This window comes from Phaethon aethereus (assembly GCF_964289735.1).
Source record: "Phaethon aethereus genome assembly, chromosome: 1".
Taxonomy (NCBI): Eukaryota; Metazoa; Chordata; class Aves; order Phaethontiformes; family Phaethontidae; genus Phaethon; species Phaethon aethereus.
Genome location: NC_138575.1, coordinates 145592056 through 145617551, shown reverse-complemented (window position 1 = coordinate 145617551; position 25496 = coordinate 145592056). Strand labels below are relative to the sequence as shown.

General features: G+C 42.5%; 1 protein-coding gene across 1 annotated transcript in view; it reads left to right on the top strand.

The window, feature by feature from the left end:
• The window catches only part of JADE3 (jade family PHD finger 3), a gene marked incomplete at its 3' end in the record, with an annotated part of 34056 nt that extends 12645 nt beyond the window's left edge, over nt 1-21411 (top strand). The window contains exons 4-10 of the mRNA XM_081998343.1: nt 912-1102; nt 3383-3594; nt 6210-6377; nt 13763-13879; nt 14342-14815; nt 18884-19001; nt 20519-21411. Of these exons, the coding sequence (XP_081854469.1) occupies nt 912-1102; nt 3383-3594; nt 6210-6377; nt 13763-13879; nt 14342-14815; nt 18884-19001; nt 20519-21411 (2173 nt within the window). The remainder of the gene's footprint in view (nt 1-911; nt 1103-3382; nt 3595-6209; nt 6378-13762; nt 13880-14341; nt 14816-18883; nt 19002-20518) is intronic.
• Between the last annotated feature and the right edge of the window lie 4085 nt (nt 21412-25496).

Below are 25496 nucleotides of genomic sequence, written 5' to 3'. Positions count from 1 at the left end.
CCTTCTTTACCCGTCTTGCCTTATTTCCCACAGCTTTTCTTTTCTCCTTGTTCTGTGGAGGGTTAGCCCCAGAAAGTATGCAGAGCTGCTCACGCATGGCACCGTTCCATTCAGTATCTCCCTGTCTTCCTTTCACATGTAGGGCCTCTTGCCTTGAATTCAGAGAAAGACTGACTTTATCTAGCTAAGGTCAGTCTTTCCATTCCCATAGGCTAGTTTACTAATCAAATGCTGGGTTTTAGCTCTTAAAATAACTGAAACATTGAAAACACCAATATTTTTCTCCCTTGCTTCCTGGATGATTTTTAGCTGTTTTTTAACCTGTACATTTTTGCTTGGCATCAGAATGGTTCTTATATAACAAAAATAATACATTTGTAACGTGGATAAAGTGTCATTTACAAAATAAGGGTAGACTGTTTATCCCAAATGAAGAGCAAGCATTTCTCTCTCTCTCACACACACATGCGCGCACACACACACTGCAGTAGAATAAATTAAGCTTCCGTGAAAAAGCTGGTACTTTCAAGAAATCGGTTGTCAAGATTTCCTTCTATCATTTAAGAAGAATATAGAACAAAGATTGTAGTGGGTTTTGTGCATAATACTTTCTGTGGGTTTCAGAAACACTTGCATTATTACACTAGTAGCATTTGTTAAATTGAAAATCATATATGCACAGGCTTACATTTTAAAAAAGATTCTGTATACGTAGCAAACCTTAGCACATTTTTTGTGAAGAAATGACATTTACAGAATCCTGTTTCCCTAGCCTGGCTACTCTTATTGGCTAGTTTAAAGTCTGTGAAACACTAGGTTTCTTTGCACTTACGGAAAATATTTCATGTCTGTCAAGGATGTGTCTTAAAAAGCTGTAATACTCTATTTCTTTTTTTTTACTTTTACCTTAGGGTTGTAGCAGAAAAGGTGAAAGAAGTACTGTATACACGACCCAGGAAATACATCCACTGTTCCAGCCAAGAACCCACAGAACCAGGTTACATCAACATTCTGGAACTGGCAGAATCTATGTGTCGCTATGACTTGGATGACATGGACATCTTTTGGCTTCAGGAGCTAAATGAAGAGCTTACAGAAATGGGTAATTTCACAACATGTTCTAAACTTAAAAGCAGCAGTTAATGTCGGCTGTGTGAGATCTCTTAAAGATCACTGAATGAGAATTGAATGGAAATGCTAAGAAAAACAGGAGGTAAAAATGCTTAAAAATAATGACCTGCTCGATCTGTTAATGTTTTATGTTTTACCTATTATGCCTAAAATGTTCTTCATATCCAAAATCATGTGCAATTTCTGCACACTGTGGCAGGAGAGGAAGAGCCCACACCGGGGGGAATTAATTTTAAGACTTAAAAAGTTAAAAATTTTGTGTAGGAAAAACAGATGTTTCCATTTCTTAAACTTGAACATATTATTGCTACAAATTCAGAGTTCTGAGGAGCTTGCATGCTGGGTTCTTAACAGAGTAATTAAGCTTTGCACATGTTAGCCCATTTAAAATCAGCTAAGTAAACTTTCTTTTTTCCATGCAAGTTGTGGGTATAGAGGGCTATGAGGGGGAGTGAGCTATGGAAAATAATCTTGGAATTATCACTGAAATAACTTAAGTTGTCTTGGGATAGCCTGTGTGGCTGGCATTCTTCCATGGATGATTGCAGGTCCTTTAGGAAGGACAGGTGGGCAAAAGAGGGAGATATTTGGCATCTCCTGGATTTGCTGTTCACAAACAAGGAAGAACCTGTAGGGGTGTGATAATGGATGGCGGTATTGTCTGTACTAGCTATGAAATAGTGGTGTCTGGGATCCTGAGAGGAGTGAGGAAAGGAGGTAGCCTTGTGGTCCTGGATTTCAGGAGAGCAGGTTTCCACTTATTTGGGTAACTGGTAGGTGGGATCTCAGAGGCAGGTCTGAAGAGTGGAACCGCTGAAGAGAGCTAGCGGGACTTTAAGAACAGTCCCCTCCAAGCACAAGAAAGATCCATCTAGACATTCGGGAAAACAAGTGAATGTGTCAGGAGAGTGGCTTTTGATGAAGGAGGGAACTCATGACTGAGCTCCAGTGACAAAGGATGTGTATGTAAGAGGTAGAAGCAAGGACAAGCTTCCCAGGGATACAGGGATGTTGTTAGCAAAACAGAAGTGTTTCTGGGGCGCAGATCTCCATCCATGGACTTTTTCAAGATCTGACTAGACATATCTCTTGAGCAACAACCTTGTCTGGATTCACTGTTGACTCTGCTTGGAGCCAGCGATTAGGCTGGAACCCTCTGAAGGTACCTTTCCACCGGAATGATTCTGTAGTTCTTTTAATTCAGGGAGTGAGAAAATATCCAAGCATTGGAGATAACAATTTAATAGCAGAAGACACTTTGTATCAGCAGTCATTTATATTTTCCATCTCCTTGTTTATCAGTTGCAACAAGGAATCAAAATTAGTAGCCATATTCTTGTGCATAGTCCAGCAGTTAAAATGTTAGCCTCTGATATTAATGTTACATGAATACCTCACCCTTTGAAGATCTGAGTAAATTAGTGAACTATGGGCAGCAGCATCATTTTGACTGAGGATTTTCAGAGGATGCAGTTTGGAGATTTCCTGTAGCAGTGAACATTGTAGGGTTTCTTATGCAATGTATGTCCTGAAGCTGGAAGCAGAGCACCAGTGTCATAGCAAATCCTTTTTTGAGTAGTTCTACTTGCGCTAAGTTTGATTAGTGGTAAGTGTATATAGCATGTGTAGTGTTCAAGTGAACAGACAGTATGGATAGCCAACAGTATATTTATCAACTGTTTCATTTTAAAAAAACCCAACAAAACAATAAAAGTACTCTTCATATCCATCAGGCTGATCACTCAAGTAGTGTACTGGATGGTGGCAACTTCTGTATCTTTATAAGATCTGAAGTGTTCTTGATAAGTTTTATTTCCTAGGGAGTTAGTCTTCAGAAGAACATTGTGTGTAATTTTGAAAGAACATTGTGTGTGATTTTTGGATGTCACTAGTGTTTCTTAAAGTGATGGAGGTGGAGGGAGGGTTGTATGGGAGCAGCTGGCAGTTTCAGAAACTGCTGTCTTTCATGCTGTAGTGTTTTCTTCAAGGTGCAGTCTTGTGTTCTGTGTACAACTTAAACTTTTACTCCAGAAGTAGTTCTACTTGTATTTATAAGATAATGCTACAGGTAGCCAGTGAGTGAAAAAGGTTTACTGTTTTTATTTCTTTTTTTTAGTATGCATGATGAGAGAGAAGACGCTACATCTATTGCTTTAGTTGCTAGAAGTTGTCCTTCTCTCATCCTGCGTCTTGGACTCAGTCAGAGGCACCTGACTGTCCTCTAATTCCCCTTCCCTATTCTTTATTGCAGGATGTGGACCCCTGGATGAAAACACAATGGAAAAGACAATTGAAGTGCTGGAACGGCACTGTCATGAGAACATGAATCATGCTATTGAGACTGAAGAAGGATTGGGTATTGAATATGATGAAGACGTCATCTGTGATGTGTGCCGATCCCCTGACAGTGAAGATGGCAATGACATGGTGTTTTGTGACAAGTGTAATATCTGTGTCCATCAGGTTAGTGCCTGCAGAAATGCTGACACTGTCCTGTGGTCTTCGTTTACCTTGACTGGTGTGGAATTTGAAATAATATTAAATGTTAATTGGAGGGCTTTGTGGTTTGCTAGGTAGGAAGGGTGGTACAATACTAAGTTGAATCTTTGTACCCTGACAGTTAGAGTAGATTAAGTGGCCTGGCATGGTAAATATGTGGACATCTACAGTCTAATAGGAACACAAAGTGTGTTCTTGGGACTTACCAGTACTTCCTCTGTGACTGTAAACAATTTTTCCCCTATTATTAAACCTGCTTTTGAAGACAAACAGGGCAGGAAGTGCTGGCTTGCCCTATATGTGAAGAATCTAAAGACCATTTGTTTCAGAGCTGGGGTTTTTTCTCCTTTACTGACTAGCTAATTGGCCAGATGCAGGCTGTCCAAGTTTAGCCATCTGAAACCACATGTAGGCACTTTAACAGACTGATCTTTTTTAGAAGGCATAAGCACCTGCAATAACCATGCTCTCAGTCTGAATGCTGCTCACATTTATAGCATTTCAGATGTAGCCAAGACTTTACACCGACTGAGCTCAGCGTAGTCAGGCAGAGGTATCCTTGTAATCAAAAAAGGGAATATGAATCCTGTGGTTTCTGTGAGGCCTGCTCTGGAAGGGGGTTTTTGCTATAAGTTGAAGACACACTAAGAGGATTTTTTTTTTTTAAATGTATTTTTGTACCGACTGCAAGTAATACTCAGAAGACGTATCTGGCTGAAAAAGGGCATGTCATCTCCCTGCTCACAGTGGGCTGGCGTCCAGCCGCTTTCCTGATCTGATTCACCGTGTGAAGCAGCCGTGTAAGCCTGAGTGCCAGTAACACAGCCAGTGACAGGAATACGGCCGGCAGCTGGGCTGCCTGCTTCAGCCCCTGCTTTGTACCTGTTCGAAAGTTAATGATGAAATTGCAGTCAGAGGCTCGCGGTTGCCTGCTGACAGCTGAGGTTGAGCTGATGGCCTGCTGCCTCTTTCCTCCTGACCCTTCACCATGCTGGACCTGCCTGAAACAAACTGAGGAGCGTGTCTGGGCTAGAGCTAATCCTAACAACAACAACAACAAAATCATCCTGTTTTAAACCTGAATCAGCACTGGTTCACCATGTAGCCTCAGGGCTAGTTGTCATCACACAGTTTGGAGGTGGCAGAGATGAGGAGTGGGAGAGATTTCCTCTTTCACAGTGCCCTCTCGTGCCAGCTCAAACACATAGTGAAATTACTGGTTTAGTAGTATAGGACTCCTCCGCTCATTAGTTGGATTAAATTAGACAATAGTTTTAGTCCATGTCCAGCCACCTAAAGGTAATCTTAAGTGTAATGTCTCTTCTGCATTAGTAATAATAGAAAGAATGCTGGTGGGAATGTGCCACATAAGAGAGAAAAAAAAAAAAATCACTTGTAAAATTTAGATTACAGCTCCCCCTGTTGGGTTTTTACAACAGTTGTCACATCAAAGTAGCATTTAGGTTAGTCTTGTTGGTTCCATAATGCAGGATTTAATTCAGAAAGTCCCTGAAAGAAAGGCCTGACATGTGCAATGTTTTATGATATCATTTCATATTAAATACTGAGATCTTATAATAAGAAGAGTGGGAAGGCAAGTGTGGGAATTTTATACTAGGTTTGAATTACAGCTAGTGATCCTGTTCTGTTAAGGCTTTCAATGTTATGGTTCCCAGAGACAGTGTTAGGAATGGTGGGATTTCCTCTGAAAGCCACCCTTTTGAAAAAGCTTTTATTTGGAGCAATTGATGGAATAAGACCTTGGTGGCAGCCAAAGATTTCATATATGCTCAGCTTTAATATGCGTGTATGTATGTACAGCAGGTTATATCTAGATACACGTATAGTTAGCCATTAAGAACTGCTAGGAATTTGAATCAGAAAGCAGACTAATTACTTCTTTTCTTTTTTCTTTTTAATTCTCAAACCTAGCAAAACATAAGAAATTTCTCATTTTCTGAGGGGTTAAGTGCAATACTCAAGAAACAGGCATAAAACCCAGCACCTTATAATTTCAGTATATGTCATAATTTTTGTTGCAATGTCATATAAATATTTAAAGTAACAAACGATTCACAGAACTGTAACCACAAAGGTAATTTAATGTTGCAGGAAATGGTCTTCAGTCAAACAGCTCATATCCCTTCGCATCTAAATAGAATTATATTAGAGGGTAAAGTTATTAGTGGTAGAAAATTGTGATTTTTAAAAAGGATTAGATGCAGAAGGTAATTTAAAGAAATGTCTGCATGTTTTGCTTTAGAAATTTAGAAGTTACTAAAAGGAAAGATGAAAGTTCCTAACACCAGTGGTGTTGTGCAGTCACAATGGGTATGTTTTACACTATAAACAAATAATACCAGCACACATTTTAAAAAGAAACCACATAAAAAGACTTTGCTTTAGAAGCTGTTTATTTCTTTGATACTTGATTTATTTTAAGGTAGAGAAATTAGGCAAGGATTAAACAAAGGCCAAACTGTGCCTTTAGAATTTGAAAGCTTTGGTCCATGTGAGTATTAATACTTGTGTGTGAAATCATATCAGTGCAATGATCTCAATACCTGTTTTCCCTCAAGGCATGCTATGGAATCTTAAAAGTACCCGAAGGGAGCTGGCTGTGTCGCACCTGTGTCCTGGGAATACATCCTCAGTGCCTCCTGTGTCCCAAAAGAGGAGGAGCCATGAAGGCTACCAGGACGGGGACCAAGTGGGCACATGTGAGCTGTGCTCTCTGGATTCCAGAGGTAAAGCTGGGATTTCTACCTCTTACTTTTGTATCGTAGACTCCTCTCTGTCCTCCCTCTGCCTTTTTGTGTTCTCATGACTTAAGGTATCTGTCTGGCCTAATATTGGACTTACGTGTGATGAGTCTGCACAGTCTGTGAGGACTGGGAAAGAGTCCAGCTTAAGTTCCATTAATTAATCACTTTGTCCCCTCCATTTACTAAGCAGTCACTTCTTGGTGTCATTATGGTATCTGAGTTACCTGCTAGAAAGAGTTATTGATGTAAGCTAGTGTTCACTGTACTTCATTGACTGTCTTACTTTCTGATGAATTTGTGTGCTCAGTTAGGTGTATAATTTGCATGCATACATCCTCTCTTTTTTTTTTTTTAAAGACACCCCCTCCCTTTTATTTTTTTATTATTTCTGTAGGATGGACTCTTAAGATTTGTAGTTAAGGTTATTTTTGAACTGATTTTTTTTCTGAATGGTGGGGAGATTAGGCTTTTTATCGTCTATGTTATATTTTACAAGTGAAGGCTTGTATCTATGCATGCATATGTGGAGAGTTTAATAATGAAGCTTTACACTTCTTCCTCAATTTTGAATCAAGCTTAGCATCACCCTGTTCTGATTCTATAAATCAGAATGTTCACTCGTGTACAGGTGGGGTTTGTGTTTAATTTCGTACTTGGAATATTTCTGTTTTCTTTCTGGTAAGATCCACAGATCCATTATGGTGGGTGGTTTAATGCGAGGCAGTAGCCGGATCTGTTGGGACCATGACATCAGGGGGATGGATGCCTTATTTTCTGAACCTTCTGCTCCCAAGTGCAGCCAGGGCTCACATTTGCTAAACTTCTAGGAAGATGTTAAGATTCTAGATATTTTTTTAACATAGAAGCTGGATGCAACATGTAATTCCTAGCTCTATCTCAGGCATATATCTGCTTTTCAAAGAGGTTATCTTTGCAGTTGCACTTTCTTTTCAGGCCCATTTGTAGTTCCTGGCATCTCTTCCACTTTTAAGAAGAGAGGAGTCGATGAGGGGAAAAAAAAGGCAAAAGATTTATTTTAACATTAAAAAACCCAAACATATCCAGACTTTTCCTCCTGTACTTACGAAGCGTCTTGGCTGGAAGCTCTCCTCGCTCTGAGCAGTCTGGTTTTCCTAAGAGATCCTTTCTGCATGTGGTTGCCTTGATGCTTTCGCCAGCAGAAGAGGAACCGGCAGGTTTGGGAAGCAGGTGATGGCTGGGCAGGGAGCACATGCTGCCTTCCCGCCTGCCCAACTCCCTCTGGCTGAGGGGAGCACCCAGGTGGGAGAGCTTGAACCCGACTGCTCCCACAGCCCGTTTGGCAGCTCCAGGCATCTCCTCCCCTCCACACCAACACCTAAGTGTGTCAGGCATAGCAAGGAGGTGACACCTACCAGTAGGGGCAGAAATGCCTTTTGGATCTATTCTCTCTCTGTCTCCTGCGTTGTCACTTGTAAAACAATTCAGTGACTGGAGAAGCCAGAGAAACCTTTGAGAATCTCTGCTAAAATGGCAGGTCAGTTCCGGTCAGGAGAGTCACTGTGGCCTTAACCTGCTGCAAGGGACAAGAAAGACCCAGAGTTTGAAGACCTGGGAACAGATACTTTAGAGGAGAATATGTCATCAGGTGAAGTCCCTAGAGGCTGGAAAAAGGGAAACATTGCACCCATTTATCAAAAGGGTAGGAAGAAGGACCCTGGGAACTACCGACCCGTCAGCCTCACCTCTGTGCCTGGGAAGGTCATGGAGCAGATCCTCCTAGAAGCTATGCTAAGGCACATGGAGGCCAGGGAGGTGATTTTAGACAGCCAGCATGGCTTCACCAAGGGCAAATCCTGCCTGACCAACCTAGTGGCCTTCTAGGATGGAGTGGCCACATCAGTGGGCAAGGGAAGAGCTACCCATGTCATGTCTCTGGACTTCTGTAAGGCCTTTGACACGGTCCCCCACAACATTCTTCTCTCTCAGTTGGAGAGACAGGGATTGTTGAGTGGATGAGGAATTGGTAGGATAGTCACATCCAGAGGGTAGTGGTCAATGGCTCAATGTCCAGATGGAGACTGGTGATGAGCAGTGTCCCTCAGGGGTGCGTATTGGGACCAGTATTCTTTAATATCTTCATCAATGACATAGACAGTGGGATCGAGTGCACCCGTAGCAAGTCTGCAGACAACACCAAGCTGAGTGGTGCAGTTGACATGCCTGAGGGGTGGGGTGCCATCCAGAGGGACCTGGACAAGCTCGAGGAATGGACCCATGTGAAACTCATGAGGTTCAACAAGGCCAAGTGCAGGGTCCTGCACCTGGGTCAGGGCAACCCCCGGTATCAGTGCAGGCGGGGGGATGGAGGGATCGAGAGCAGCCATGCCAAGAAGGACTTGGGGATACTGGTGGATGAAAAGCTGGACGTGAGTCAGCAATGTGCACTCACAGCCCAGAAGGGCAGCTGTATCCTGGGCTGCATCCAAAGGAGTGTGTCCAGCAGGTCGAGGGAGGTGATTCTGCTCTTCTCCTCCGCTCTGTGAGACCCCACCTGGAGTCCTGCATCCAGCTCTGGAGCCCTCAGCACAGGAAAGACACGGACCTGTTTGAGTGTGTCCAGAGGAGGGCCACCAAAATGATCAGAGGGATGGAACACCTCTCTGATAAAGACAGGCTGAGAAAGTTGATGGTGTTCATCATGGAGAAGAGAAGGCTCTGGGGAGACCTTATTGCAACCTTTCAGTACTTCAAGGGGGCTTCTAAGAAAGATGGAGACAGACATCTTAGCAGGGCCTGTAGCGATAGGACAAGGGGTAATTGTTTTAAACTAAAAGAGGGTAGATTTCAACTAGATCTAAGGGAGAAGTTTTTCACAATGGGGTTGGTGAAACCCTGGCCCAGGTTGCCCACAGAGGTGGTAGATGCCCCATCCCTGGCAACACTCAAGGTCAGGTTGGACGGGGCTCTGAGCAACCTGATCTAGTTGCAGATGTCCCTGCTCATGGCAGGGGGGTTGGACTAGATGACCTTTAAGGTCCTTTCCAACCCAAACATTCTGTGATTCTATTCTCATACACCTATTTTTCGTCTCTCTAAGATAGTAGCACAGTGGAACTCCCCCAAAAGAAACAGGTGAATTATAAAGTCACTGCCATTTCCTCTTGTGGCCCTAATAAAATGGAGCAAGGCAGAATGCAGAGAGAAATGGGCCATAAACATGCCTGTGCCTTGTGGTAAAAGGTTCAAAGACGGACTTCATGAGTCACCAAGTATAGGCTATCATTGTTGCAGGCAATTGCACCAGATATTTTCCTTCATTAACTCATTCAGCACTGTCTTAAAATGTTTTTTCTTCCCTCCCTTCTATGTGAGCTAACACTGTTGAAAGGCTTTCTTGACCCCCACTTGATTGGGTGTTTGAAGGTTTTTAATTTCCAAAGTGTACTCATTGTTGGTTTATATCCTTTTATTCTTCTGCCTTTATCTTTTACTGTAAATAGGTAGTCTGTTTCATGTTTTCTTAAAAGGCATTCTTTTAAAAAAGAAAAAAAAGAAACACTGAGACCAGAAGGCTTATACCAAATGTTTTGAAATTCAATATCCTTCTCTGCCTTAGATAACTTATTACAGTTACATCCTCCCTCAATCAGTGTGGTGTTAGCTGAAGCAGAAAGTTATTTTTTTCTTGCTACAACTGGAAGGGTGTCAAATTGACTATCCTCAGCTGCTGTTGTGAGTGGCCGTGCTCCTGCCCTTCACAGCCACCAATGCGGTGTACCATTGTGCACTCCCACAGCTGCTGGTGGCAGGTGAGCAGAGGAGCAGAGGACAGCAGGGTGATGATTGAAGTGGCAGCTCATGTGTGTAACAGTCGCAGAGAGGAGGCTTCAATGTCCCACTGTCTTCGCTCTCTCATGCTTAAAACTTTTCAGAGTACAGCAGTCAAAATGTAACCTGATACAAGGTGAAGGAATAACAGAGAAAACAGCTACATGTTATGGCAGATGGATCATTTCTGACTTAGGATGGGAGGTTTTGGGGAATGAAAAGGTTGGCCTCTGCTCTCTGGATCCCTCATGAGCAGTTCAAACAGACTTAGCCTTGACTCCTCTCCTTGAATATCAGAAACATGCAGGTGGCATAAAGCCAGTACAAATAAATTGCACCTGACTCTGTAAGTGCCTCTTTGTGCTTGTACAAAGTGGGGTAATATAAACAGGCAGTGTTACCAGCTTGAATGGACAGTATTTCCAACATAAATGTTTCCTGACTTTGAGTCCCCTCTGGGGAAGGAGCAGGGAGAGCATTAAAAGGGGCAGAGTGGGATAGGGAGAAGGTCTGTGTCAATGCCCGCTGGGAAGCACAGTGGAAAGCTGGTATTACTCAGTCGCCAGGAAAAATTCACTGAAGATTCTGGTTTCTTTTGGAAAGGAATATAGACAACCTGACAAATTGATATAATCCCTTAATTACCAAAGCAAGTCTTCCCTCTTAGTGTAGTGGTAACTGGGATGAGAATCGCCGTCAATCCTTGTACAATATTGTTTCAGAAACAGCTGTGCAATTTGTAACCAGCTCTGTTTTGAGCAAGGTCGAGTTAGGTTGATGAAAAGCTCTTTCATTTTGGAAGCAAAAAAGATAGATTTGATTACGTTTGAGAGTGCTGGACATGATTTTGTGGAACCATTCAAGCATTTCAGGGACAGCTTTGTCACTTTCCCATCAATTTATAGGAAGGCCACAACAGATTAAATTGTTTGTCATCGCTACCTGATGAGGGCATCACATACTGCCTGCTTGTTCTCCCTCTCGTCTGGTAAAACCTGGACCCTCTCTGAAGTATCTCACTAACTTCCTAACAAAGAGTTCAGGAAATGCCATGCAGCATGTTGACCTTAGTATATTCCAGATGATGTGGCTTGCAGTTGAGGGACCAGAGGGTGAAGGTTGTGGTTTAACCCCCAACAGCAACGAAGCACCACGCAGCTGCTTGCTCACTCCCCCATGGTGGGATGGGGGAGAGAATCATGAGAGTTAAAGTGAGAAAACTCATGGGTTGAGATAAAGACAGTTTAATCAGTCAAGCAAAACAAGGAATTCATTCACCACTTCCCATGGGCAGGCAGGTGTTCAGCCATCTCCAGGGAAGCAGGGCTCTGTCACATGTAGTGGTTATTTGGGAAGACAGATGCCATAACTCTGAACATCCCCCCAGTCCTTCCTTTTTCTTCCTCCCAGCTTTATATACCGAGTATGACATCATATGGTATGGAATAGCCCTTTGGCCAGCCTTGGTCCTGGCTGTGTCCCCTCACAGCTCCGTGTGCACCCCCAGCCCTCTTGCTGGCAGACCAGCATGAAAAGCTGAACAGTCCTTGACCGCTTAGCAACAACTGAAAACATCAGCATGTTATCAACATTTTTTCACCCCAAATCCAAAACACAGCCTCACAGTAGCTTCTATGAAGAAAATTAACTGTATCTGAGCTGAAACCAGGACAAGTACTTACTGTAACAAATATCAATCTTATTAGAGTCAATTTATGTCATTAATTCATGAACTGCTGATCAACTTTTTTTACATGTGCAAATGATGAACTAAGTAATCTCTTGCAAATCTGTCTTTTCCACCTACTTAGAGCAATGCAATGATAAGGACAGAGTAGCAAAAATACTTGGTTTAAGCACAGCGAGTATGACTCTCAGACTTGATCAGCCTAGCACTGCTATCTTTGGATAAGTCTACCTCATTGAGGAGGTCTGCTGAAGCAAAGCCCTTCCTCCTCACAGACTAAGCAGACTTTAGAATTAATATATGCATCGAGTGATGGTTGATGTACCCCAAAAGGGAAGCTAGGAAATTCAGCTTAGGCTACTAGCTCTTGTAAAGTCAATGGTTTAATTATAATGTGTTAAACTAATTCATGTAACCTGGATTTCCCTAGGAGAATCTTATTACGGAGGTAATCTATGAAAACTACTGTAGCATAATGGTCTTTAAGTTTTCTAGAGAAAAAAAAATGCTGTTCAATCTCAGCCTTAACTGATTTCTTAAGGAACCAGCTTTATTCTGGCCTCACAGTGCCACAGAGCATGACCTAGGAACCTCCTTTCTTTCAATTCTTAGATCTGACCCCTTTGAGAAGAGGCCCCTATCCCGCCGCTGGAAAGACAGGTCTGCTCTGTTCAGGTGAATTGTTCATAGAAAGTGTGGAGATCTTCCTAGCTAGAATCAGCATTGTATTTCTGCTTCAGGAAGGTAGCCCTCCAGAGCACTCAACTGTTAAATTCAGAGTGCTGCGTAAGCATCAAAATCCAAGCTTTTGGAGATTGGCATTCTTGGGCCAGAACAGTTATCTCACTGAAATCTTTTGCCATGTGCCATTCTCACAGTGGCCCAGTTCTGCATGTTGGTCATTCAGATCTGGCCAACTTTTTGTTTCTGCACTTGGATAAATCCTGTCTGTCAGGAGTGGTTCAGGGGTGCCTATGGAGATAACTTATGTCTATTTTGGTGTCCAAATTATGGAGGACAGTCCTTGTTTACCAGAATGGACAACAGGCAGCTGAGAAATCTCTATCACAATGGATATGTGGACATCAGTATATCAAAGAATAGGAAAAGGTATCCTGTGTTTATCTGAATTTTTTTCTTTCTTTTAGTATTAATATCCATAATCTGGTCTATCAGAGACAAATGGATCATCCAGACTAAATATGTGAAAACTGGCACAAGAGAATATGACGTGCTTTGCAGTAAGAGAAATTTGTTGTATTCTTTCTCAAATTATGCTTCATAACAACTTGTAGTTAGGAGAGTGTAATAGAATTACCTCTTGGCGTTGGGAGCACTCAGTGGAGAGGCAGAGCTGGGAGGTGAGGCTTTCCCTGGCTGCTGACTGATAGATCTGGTTCTGCCCAAACTTGTAAGCTGGCAGAAGTAACTATTGTAACAGATCTGTGGATCTTACAGAAGGAACTTTTCAGGTAAGTATGAGTAAGTGTTCCTGTTTTGTTCCGAGTAGCTTGTATTTTGATACTTTTTAAGTTAGACCTGTTGAAGCAGCACAGAACAAAAAACCAGAGTGGAAAGGAAATAAACTTAAGCATCGCTTACTACAGTCTCTTAACTGGTTCATAACAAGGCATGCTGTAGATGCTTCAAATGTTTTGAAGAATTGCAACTTCTATCCACCAGGTTAAACTAGAAGTATTCCACAACGTTGTTTTCATGTGGGATCTTTTAGGGTCCCTTGCGAAGAAGCATGAGAACATTGAGATCTCGCAGTGAGATAAATGTGTGATGGTATTTCTTCTGGTAGTAACGGAGAGCTTGTTTTTATTGCCTTGATAACTGCTTTCCATGCTGGTTTTTTTGTTTACAGGTTAGTATTGCTTGCCCAGAAAGGATGGAGCCAATCACAAAGGTGTCTCATATTCCACCAAGTCGATGGGCTCTAGTGTGTAGTTTATGCAAACTGAAAACTGGTGCTTGCATTCAGGTATGTGCTTGTCCTGTGGTACCTCTTGAGTCTACATGAGAAGGGCAATTTCAGTTTTGCATTTTGTTCTTCCTGTGTTCAGAGATGCTTTACAATGCAGATGGCCATTGGATAGATGCCTGTTTCTTCGTACTTGTTTGCTATAAAATTAGTTGAGCAGCACAGAGATTTAGGAGTTAGTCTGAGTTCTGTTCTTTTGAATAAGGCTGAGATGTGTCAGGACTGGTACTGTGTGGGTCAGAGATGGATAGAAAGGTCCTTTTGTTGAACACTGTTCACAAATGAGAAGATAATAAGTCGGGTGATACCAACTTCAGAGAGATCAACAGATATTTTTAAGAGTGCTTTAGAAATATGTTTTTGCAGGGATGCACTTCCATGTAATTAAGATAATTTCTGTCTTTTTTTCTAGTTTGTTGCTTCTGTTAGTGATTGAGGTATTTTGTTTTATTTTGTCTGTAGTGCTCTGTGAAAAGCTGTATCACTGCCTTTCATGTCACCTGTGCCTTTGAGCATAGCTTAGAGATGAAGACTATCTTGGATGATGGGGATGAGGTCAAGTTCAAGTCATATTGTCTAAAGCACAGCAAGAACAAACAGAATTCACTGCCTGATGTTGATGAACACCCCAAGAGCGTGTCAGACCAGAAGCAAACGGAGAGCGAGAAAACCAGTTTGCGAGCCCAGAAACTCCGAGAGCTGGAAGAAGAGTTTTACTCACTAGTTAAAGTGGAGGATGTTGCAGCAGAGCTAGGCCTTCCTAAACTTGCTGTAGACTTCATCTACAATTACTGGAAATTAAAGCGAAAAAGTAACTTTAACAAACCATTGTTTCCTCCCAAGGAGGATGAAGAAAATGGCTTGGTGCAGCCAAAAGAAGATAGCATTCATACTCGCATGAGGATGTTCATGCATTTGAGGCAGGACCTAGAGAGGGTAAGAGTTTAACTGGTAAAGTTTTGAAAAACTATGTGCAGATGAGCAAGGTCTTTGTGGACAAAAGTGGGAATGGGGGAAGCACAGAGAGGTGACTTTTAAAATAATAATTTAAAAAAAAGTAAGACCTTCAACTCTAATCTTCTGGTATGCTGCATTGCCTGCTGTAGAGCCTTCCAGGAACTTTCAGTGAGGGATGCAGTGTGAAAGGAGTGCTTTCTGACTTGCTTAGAGGTTATTCCTTTATATGTGTTAAGATGCATTTCTATGCACAGTGGACATACTTGCTAATTGATTCTTTGATTTCAGCTTCAATTGAGTAAAATGTTTTTAAAAAAAAAGAGTAGATTTCTTTGACCCAGCTGTAGTAGTAGTTGCTAGTGATACAGATTCAATAACAAAAAATGTTACTTTTATTAAATGAAAGTAAGGGCAAACAGCAAAGGAATGGGGCAGGCTTAAAAAATTCTGATCTTCCACCTTCTGTTTTGGGATGGAGGATTCTTGGTTTGTACTTAAAAAGGTGTTTTGTAATGGTTATAATAGAATTGTAAATAGTAGCTAATCCTGGGTTTGGAAAAATCAATTTGCATAGGTAAGGTGGTTATGTGTTCTTTGGTGAGTCTGCATTAAACTTTTGGAGAATCCTAAAAATATATTAAAGCAGAGCTTCCCACCTGCATTATTTGAAGGCAAATAGGTGAAGTCCTAGATGGTTAACTTCCGTGGTGAGTTTTTGGCTCTGTGCACACAGAAGAATAATGCTGGCCTGTACTCATGCCACTTCCCTTGACTTCCAATTCAGAGTCTTACTCGCCTCTTTTCCTTGCCAGCACACTGGTGGCAGCTAGTCCCAGGTAGCAGGTAGGCTGAATCACTCATCGCTCTCTTGACCTAGATGCTTTCACTGCACGTAGCTGCCTTAGGTGCCACGGCTGGTTAGCGGTCTGAAAATAATCCACAGAGTCTACCGCTGCTTGTGGCTTTACTGAGAAGCAGGAAAAGGAAATTATCTTTTTATCAGTAGCTAGCTGGGCTCTTATCAGATTGTCAGCTAGCTGGTAGTTTGAAAAGATGGAGTCCTTAAGCAAAATTCAGAGCAGGAATTTATTAGGAAGGCATATGTAGTACCTTTTTCCAGGAGCTGATGGGGGAGGAAGCCAGGCTTGTTTCCATTTGGAGGCTGCACATTAGGTTGGCCTGTTAGCTAGTGATCACCTGCAGTTTTCAAATGCTTAGAGGTAGGTAGTGAATGTAAAAAAAGGTAACAAAGCAAAGTAGGTGTGCTAAATGTGATATGGAGACAAGACATTGGAGAAGAGGGGAAGGAAAAGCAGAAGAGAGAAAATAGTGTTATAAGAAAAGGGGAAACAATATTGGAGAGGGAAGAGCCTGAATGTGCAAGGAAATGAGTGTCAGAGCTGAGATTTGCATTTGTCAGTCTAACTGTTGTCTTGAATCTATCATAATCGAGCTCAGATCTCTTTTTCCAGGACTACTTGGATATGAGTCCTTATTTAAAAAAAAAAATCCATAACACTGCTTGAATGGAGGGTTGAGATTTTGGTGGCTGGTTTTTTGGTTTGGTGTGGGGTTTCTTGTTTTGTTTGGGTTTTTTTTCAAGAAACCATTTCAAGACATTTTGCTTAATGAATCACTGAATCATTAGGGTTGGAAAAGACCTTTTAAGATCATCAAGTCCAACCGTCAACCCAACACCACCATGCCCACTAAACCATGTCCTGAAGTGGCATGTCCACATGTTTTTTGAACATTTCCAGTGATGGTGACTCCACCACCTCCCTGGGCAGCCTGTTGCAATTTAGATTAGATATAAGGTTTTGAGCCCCTCACTACAAGAAGGACATTGAGGTACTGGAGTGTGTCCAGAGAAGGGCAATGAAGCTGGTGAAGGGTTTAGAGCACAAGTCTTATGAGTAGCAGCTGAGGGAACTGGGCTTGTTCATCCTGGAGAAAAGGAGGCTCAGGGGGAACCTTATGGCTCTCTACAACTACCTGAAAGGAGGTTGTAGTGAGGTGGGTGTTGGTCTCTTCTCCCAAGTAACTAGTGATGGGATGAGAGGAAATGGATTCAAGTTGTACCAGGGCAGTTTTAGATTGGATATTAGGAAAAATGTCTTCACCGAAGGGGTTGTCAAGCACTGGAACAGGCTGCCCATGGAAGTGGTGGAGTCACCATCCCTGGAGGTATTTAAGAGATGTGTAGATGTGGTGTGGACTTGACAGTGCTAGGTTAGCGGTTGGACTTGATGGTGTTTTCCAACCCAAACGATTCTATGATTCCTTCTATGTTCCATACTTTGTACTTTGAAACAGCTGCCTCAAAGTTTCTGAACTTCCTGTGCCACAAGATTTTTCTGGTCAGTTATGTCACGGGATGAAAATAAATTTGGGAATCTTGGAATTTCTGTTTTGGGGAGAGAGATTCCAGTTCTGAACAAATGGAGTTGCATGCTGGGGGTAGTATGTCAAATATCTTTCAACCAGCCCCTATGCTGCTTCTGTGTTCTGAAAGCTCTTTTAAGTGTTTATCAAGAACTTTCAATGCTTCTTCCTGTTCTTGTTAGATTAGGTGGAAACTGTTAACTCGAATAGTGAAAACAGAATTATGTGGAACTGAATCATAGAACCATAGAGTCACAGAATGGTTTGGGTTGGAAGGGACCTTCAGAGAACATCTAGTCCAACCCCCGTGCCTTGGGCAGGGACATACTTCATTTGATCAGGTTGCTCAGAGCCCTGTCCAACCTGACCTTGAACACTTCCAGGCATGGGGCATCTGGAGACTTTTCTGGGCAGCCTGTTCCAGTGTTTCACAACCCTTATTGTAAAAAATGTCTTCCTTATGCCCAAGGAAGAGACCACCAAGGAAGAGATCTAAACCTACCCTCTTTCAGTTTAAAACCGTTGCCCCTTGTCCTGTGACTACAGGCCCTGGTCTGTCTCTCTGTCTTTCTTATAAGCACCTTTCATAAAATGAAAGGCTGCAGTAAGGTCTCCCTGGAGCCTTCTCTTCTCCAGGCTGAACAACCCCAACTCTCTCAGCCTGTCCTCCCAGGAGAGATGTTCCATCCCTCTGATCATTTTGGTGGCCTCCTCTGGACCCGCTCCAACAGATCCATGTCTTTCCTGTGCTGAGGGCTCTGGAGCTGGACGCAGGTCTCCAGGTGGGGTCTCACCAGAGCGGAGTAGAGGGGCAGAATCCCCTCCCTCGACCTGCTAGCCACGCTGCTTTGGATGCCGCCCAGGATGCAGTTGGCCTTCTGGGCTGTGAGTGCACATTGCCAGATCCTGTCCAGCTTTTCATCCACCAGTACCCCCAAGTCCTTCTTGGCAGGGCTGCTCTCAGTCTATTCACCCCCAAGTCTGTATCCATCCTGGGGATTGCCCTGACCCGGGTGCAGGACCCTACACTTGGCCTTGTTCAACTTCATGAGTCAATGTACTGGAGTTGAAAAATAAACTGCTAAATGGGTCAGCCAAAATGTGTACATTGCACAAGAAGCTAGTGTTCTTTTACAGGTGATCTACATGTTAGTTTTGGTCCAAACAGGCCGGCTCTCTTGGGTACCTTTGTAAAAAGTATTACTTTTTGTTTCCCCTAAAATTACTGCAACATTATAGTTCAGCTGTTAAAAATCACCCTATGAAACCTTTTGCAGGGAAATTCTGGGAGAATCCAGTATTGCCTGCAGTAACATCCTCGGCATCGTTCATAGTGGAAGCAGGCTTACAGACAAGCAAGTCTTAGAAATTACTTACTTTTCTTTTGACTGGAATTTTGTGTTTGCTTACTACTCCTATAGATGAAAAGATACTCTGCTGTCTTGCTGTACATATTCAATGCATTCATTAAATTGCCAATTAAAGAAATTCCAGGGTTGTTTTTTTAATTCATAATTGTGTATTTTCAGTAATATTCACAGGAACTTTGCCAAGGGATTTGGCACATAATGTTGTTTTAATTCTGTTGTTGATGCACTTATTAAAATGATGTCAGGATTTATTTTCTTATTGCCTATTAAGTCTCCTGTTATTCCTCTGTAGGTAAGAAATCTCTGCTACATGGTAAGCAGGAGGGAGAAACTGAAGTTGTCTCACAGTAAAGTACATGAACAGGTCTTCAATTTGCAAGTCCAGCTCATTAATCAGGAAATTGCGGCAGGTAATCATATGAATGTAAAATATTTACAAATTCTGTGTGTATTTAGACAGAAAAATGTGTTCTCTTTATGTTCCTGCTTAGTCTTTTTAACGTTGTAAATATGCCTTTAAAAATTTTCCCCAAGTACACAGTCAACGAAAGTAGCAACATACACAAAATGCTTTAATCTCTTAAAATATTTACTTGGATATTTCTTTATTTTATGGCCGTTTCTGGAATATGCTTATTACTTATCAATCGCTATGGCATCCAGATAGCAGAAATGAGCAGATGGTGATCTCTAGGTTTTCGCTTCCTTGGCTGCGGTTTTATGGTGCTGTTTCCCCACAGCAAGCTCTGCGCCACTGCTTGGTTCTCCAGCTGAGCAGATTTTTTGCTTGCTGTCAGTAGTTGGTCCCTTCAGGCAAAAGGGAAGAGCGACGGATAGGAATTGCTGTTGTTCTCATGTTGCCTTGCATGCTTGACGAACAGCGCAAAGAGGCATTTCTTAGCCTACCATCTGCAGTTACTCTCCTTCCTTCAAGAAGACTTTGAGTACTCTGGTTTTTAATAGTGAATAGTAACTGCTTAGGAATGCTGACGTACCAAAACCCACTCTGCCCTTCATTTTTATAGCAACCATCTTGAAATAAGGAACACAGCGTTTGGAAAGAGGAAGAGTATATATTACAGTGTAATTACTTTTTTTTTAATACGGAAGGCAGCTATTTCTTCAATGTGAAATTAAGATATCTCTGTTCTTTCAAGATGCATACTATGTTTTTCATGATGAATTTAGAGTGAAGTCTTTGTGTTTTTTTTTCTCTACCCTTGAAACATGAATAGGTTTCGTTAGTACTGACAAGCTGTTTTTTTTAAACTGCTTTAGATCAGACTAGTGCTTTGTGGAAGCAGCAGTACTCTAAAGCACTTTGGTTTTGTGTAAATGCATTTTGTTAGAAACATCCACTAAATTTATGTCTTTACAAATACAAGTGCTTTTTTAATGCTTATTAGAATAGCTTGATAGCTACTTTGCAATGGTGCTGTATGGGTAGGTATCATAAAGACCAATATATTTGGGTGAAAAGACTTCTAAAGCACAGAGAATTTTATAATACAAAGCAGAGAGTTGAACTAAGTCCACATTGAAACTCAATTTGAAGCATTGTTTTTTCTCCATCCAAAACTGAATATGAACTTTTTTTATAGCTGCTTTGGAACTACTTCAGTCATATCTCAAAACTGGTTCAATTCACTGGCTTAAAGCTCTATAAAAAGGGCAACAACGTTGTTGTTTTTAATGGAAATGCTAAAATGCTTACCTAAATTCTGAAACGGTGGATAATTTGGAACAGTGTTCTTTATCCCAACTTCTCTTTAATGTCCTAAAATAATTTCACGCTAATTGTTTGCAGATGCTTCTTACTGTTGAATGACCTTCTAATGGACTATAAAACTTCTTACAGATAACAAAATGATTACCTGCTTTTTAAAAAGCTTTTTTTTCTTCTACCCCTTGTCTCTTTCTCCCATAGGCCATACCCTGACAAGTGCACTAGAGAACACACTGTTCTACCCACCTCCCAGGATCACCCTGAAGTTAAAAATGCCCAAATCAGCACTGGGAGATTGCAAAAATAACTCGCTGAAGCCTGGCAACAGACCGCTTTCTCCTGACAACAGCAGCACTGTTTACAGCAAACGGAGCGTGCCGATGTCAAAGGAGTCATTTGAAATGAAAGCAAAATCTTACTCCAGGTACCAGCATGACAGCAGAAGTAACGGGTTGCTGGCAGGGATTGGTAAGCCTCGGAGCGAAGGCAAGGATTCTGGCCCCATGCAGATGCCGGAGTTTCACCGGGGCCAGCCCTCTGGGAAGCCCTTGGCGCTCCAGGCTGCTTTGCACGGACAGTCTTCCATTGGCAATGGGCGGGTGCAGCAGGAGAACTTGAGGCTGGCAGCCAAGTCCAACGGTCTGATGGGCAGGGCTGGAGACGTGAGCCAGAGAGACAGCTCCAGCCAGACGCCCTATGAACAAGAGTCCGTGCTCACGGCTCACTTGGCCAGCCAGAGTGGTTTCAGAAAATCTACCATAGAGCATTTTAGCCGGTCCTTTAAAGAGGCTACCAACAGTCTGGTGAGGACCACGGAAGATCTCCGGTGCTGTGAAAAGCCAATGAGAAGACTTGCAACAAAAGACCGCTTGTGGAGCAAGCAGGCACTTGAAGGTGCTCCGTACCAGGACAATGACGGGTACTGTCCTGACTTAGAGCTGAGTGACTCCGAAGCAGAAAGTGATGAAAACAAAGAGCAAGTGAGGTTAAGACGAAGTAGCTCAGAGAGAGAAAGCCCAAGTAAGGACTTTGGAAGAGATTGTCACAATAGAAACAAAAAGAATATGATTTCTCACAGTTCGGTACAAAGGTGATTAGAAGCCCCCACGGGGTAACTCAGCCTTTATGTATTCCAGTGTACCAGTGCAAAGCTCAGCATCAAAAGGTTCCAGCAAATAGTCCAGGACCTCCATTAGGAAGAGTTGCAGTAGGGGATGGGGAGAGGGGAGAGAAATCAGAGTAGTTTTGTTCAACTGTGAATAGGCTTGCAGTCTTCGCAAGGTTACCTGCGTTGTTGCAAAGTCATGTGGAAGTCAATGCGTTTTATTAGAGGGCAACATCTGGGAGATCACGAAGCGGTTAATCTTTGCGTAAATTCAGGAAACTGCTTCCCCTTTGCCAGCTTATGTGCGAGCCAGCGTGTTCATGTTATGTCAATCTTGTCATGGTGGACAGGTGTTAAAGAAGTCCTTGCATTGCTCTAACGTGTTGCAAGAGACTGCAAACGGAGGCACTGCAGCTGCATTCTTAGGGCACCTGCAGTATGGCTTTGATCCAGCAACGCACTTGCGGCTGTGTTAGGAAGTTAAGCATGTGAAAAGTCCTGATGGTTTCCCCCCCCGGAAGGCTTGCGCTCTGATCTCCAAGCACATGCTGGTGTGCTCTGCTGGATCAGGCCCAAAGTGACTACTAAGTGACGGTCCTCTCCTGCAGGAGTCTTTGAACTGCAGTGGCATTTGCAGGCTCCTTGCGGAGGGTGGAAGCAGGCGTCGCTGGCGCTGCCAAACTCGCTGACCTCTAGACGTGCCCCCCCCCCCCCCCCCTTCCCTGCTCTTGCTGAAGGTTGTGTTTCTCTTCACAATAATTCGCTTATTTTGTAAATATACAACTTCTAGTACTTCAGTTTTTTTAATCTCTGTACATAGTTGCTTGTTGTGGGATGCACTTGTAAATATTTTGCCCAGCTAACAAGTACAGATGGCTAATTTTGTGGATAGTGTTTACAAAAGTAGATGTACTACTTCAAAGAAAAATGCTATTTGACACTTAAATTTAGGCAATCACCGGTGATGCCAGGCTCCTCTTGAAATTGAGATTTCATGTCCAGAGGTGTTTGTACCTGGTATTTTTAAAATAAGCTGAATGTAAAAGTTCAGACAAAATTATTTCTATGCAGGCACAAATTTTCAACCCTAGTTGCCTGAATAGAGGCATAGGAGCCTTACTTCTGGCATCTAGGTCTGTAAAATTTTAGCCAGTCATCATTTGGAGTATGTTTTTTTTTTTTAATTGCTGAAAATCTGTTATTTTATTAAGCTGCTTCTCAACCTCTGGATCAGTTGCTGTTTCCCAAGCTAACACTTCTTTGTATGTCCTTTAAAATTAGCAATTGTTAAGTAGTGATTAAATTTCAGCCAGTGCTGTGGAAGCGAGAAGGGAAAGGGAATCTTCTTCTGTTCACTTCAGTGACAGGGGATTTCTGTTTGAATGCAAACTTCTTGTTTTCCAGATGGTGTTGTGTTGATCAACAAAGTAACTGCACTGTTTTTCTCTGAAATGCTGTACATTTCGTAAATATGCAACATTCTCTGTCCGCACATCACTGGCTGAAATGGGCCATAGGTTGTATAGGGCACGTCATATGGCTCCTTTCTGGTGAGGGTTCATTTTGTCTAGAAATAAAAGGTGTTCCCCACCCAGCGTGAAGATGACTATGCAGAATCCAAACAACCACCTGTTTTTCTTCATAATCTTAATTTATTGCTTTTAGCTTGGGAAATGGCAACGACATTTTAAGATTGGTTTTAAGCTTTGAAATCTCCCTAGTTGCAATAGGACTAGCAGGTCAGGGGCTGGAGGACTTCTCAGTAATGAAATAAAAAAAAGTATACTTGGCAATTCTGCTCTGTTTCCTTCATGCATCTTAATTTTTATTTTTTTTACTTCTTAATTTTATGTATATTTGTGTAATTGATCTTTCTAGAGCTGTATCTTCAGAATTATTTCTTTTGGTGTAAATATGCAGTAGCATTTTAGGTTTCCACATATTTTATTTTAACGGGAAATGCTTTGTGTTCTAAGCCATGGGTCATTCAGAATAAGTAAACAAATGTCTGTTCATTTGTATTCCAGATCTGATTCTCTTGGTTCTCCTTCAATATTTATTAGTAATCCTCTCTCGCTGGTCATGAAATTTTATGAAGCTTGTATTGGGAACACTTACCTGGGAGGCCAGCAAAGCGCTCGTTTTATTTTGTGGCCGGAAGCCTGTGACAGAAGGGAGGGAAAATGGTGCTTCAGCAAAACTCAGTGTTTCTGCTCTTCTGGGGTTATTAATTCAGTTGTTTCCAGTCTGGGCAACAGTTTTGCTAATTTTTACATGATTTTAATAGATATATGAAGGAGCCCTTGGTTATGTAGTTCTCAAGTATTGTCCCCAAAGTGCATTTGCTAGTTTTTATTGTGTGTTCGGTGGCTAACTGTTTGAAGTATTACCTCTTAACCTTATTTGTAATTTTTTTTTTGTTTTGCATTTTGTTTTATATATATAAATATATATATTCAATTTTCCAAGATGGACTCAGTCTTTTTCAGATGTCCCCTTTTTACAAGTACTTTTTCATTAAATTATGAAACTGCTAACAGTATTTTCAGTTGTTGTGATTTATTCAGGGCTTTACCCTCCATGTCTGGCAAGTTATTAAACTCATCAGTCTTAACAGCAGTACTCTGTCCATCAGGAGTAAATTATTTCTGCAGAGTTGGCAATACCTTAACACGTTGAAGCGTCAAGGAAAACCTTTCCCCTTCGGACTCCCAAAAAAGAGTCAGTGAACACTAATTTGCTGTGTATAGCAAATAGTCCAAGCCTGGCTTTTGTTTCTGCCTAGCTGAGCAAATGTGACAGGCCATTTGCTGCCCTGGTCTCACTTTTTAAAACATTTGCTTATGCCTTAGTGTGACTGTTCTTCCCTGGTTGGACAAATGAAGTTATAGAGGAAGAGCCGTAGCCGGGCCTTCTGTGTCGTCCCTCTTCTCCTACGCTCGCGCACACCCACAGAGGAACACTTCCCAGCCAGCTCTCGCTGTGTGCGCGCAAAGGACGAATCGGTGCAAGCAAGTTTCCCGGGTCGATGTTTTATGTCGGTTTTGCGTGACCTGTTGCTGTAGTTCCCCCTGCTCCCACAGGCCGGTGCTGTGATATATCTTGCTGGCAGAGCGGAGCTGCTCCCTGTGCCAGAGCCAGGGAGAAGGCAAAAAAAAGAGGAGGAAGATGGAAAGAAAGGACCAGGTGTAGCTGCACACAGCCGATCCACTCCCGCTCCGATCCGACAGCATCCCTCCCGCTCCCGTCGGCCCGGTAGCTGGCAGTGTTCAAGAGGGACTGGGGATTTGCAATCCGCAGGTTGGAGGCAGCAGTGACCCTCCCGCCTGCGGCAGCGCGAGCCGTGTGCTGAGCGGCCAACCTGCCTGCGGCCCGCGTGCGGGCAGGAGCGGCTGAGCAGGTGGCCCCAGGCTGAGCAGGTGGCAGAGCTGGAGGTGGCTTGGGTGAGATGGAGCAACGAGTCCATCGGCTGAACAGAAAATGGAAGGGGGGAAGTAAAAAAGGGGGGGGGGGGGCAGTAAAGGTGCATACAGAAGAGAGGAAAAATCATAACTAGGAAGAAGCAGTAAGTGTTGGATTGTCAGCTGTTTTTCAGGAGCAGGTCTTCTCCTTCCCTAAAGATGTTCTTGCAACAAATTCCAGCAACAGACTTCCTTTTTGTGACTTTCTGGCTGGCAGCCTCCCATTCCCTTTGCAAATAGTCTGCTTGTGGCTGGGGTGTGGGAAAGATGGGGCCAAGGAAGGAAATCGGTATCCCCGTTATTTTGGAAACAGCTGCTATTGGTTTGTAGCATCTTTACAAATAAGTAAGCGTGATTACTTGTTGATGGTAGCTGGGGCCAAGACCTCACAAGCACTAAATAGGGTCTATGCGGTGATTCTCAGCACCATCATTTCTGCAGTTATGCCTTTGTTCGAAGAGAAACGTTTCTCAGTTATAACTTGCGTATGTCATTTACAGGCTGTTTTCTTTGCACCACGAATCCCAAACCACAGAAAGAGGAATTACAAATGTTTAACTATTAAAAATAAGCCTGAAACATTCCCTTGATTTGCATGTGGTACCTCACTGAT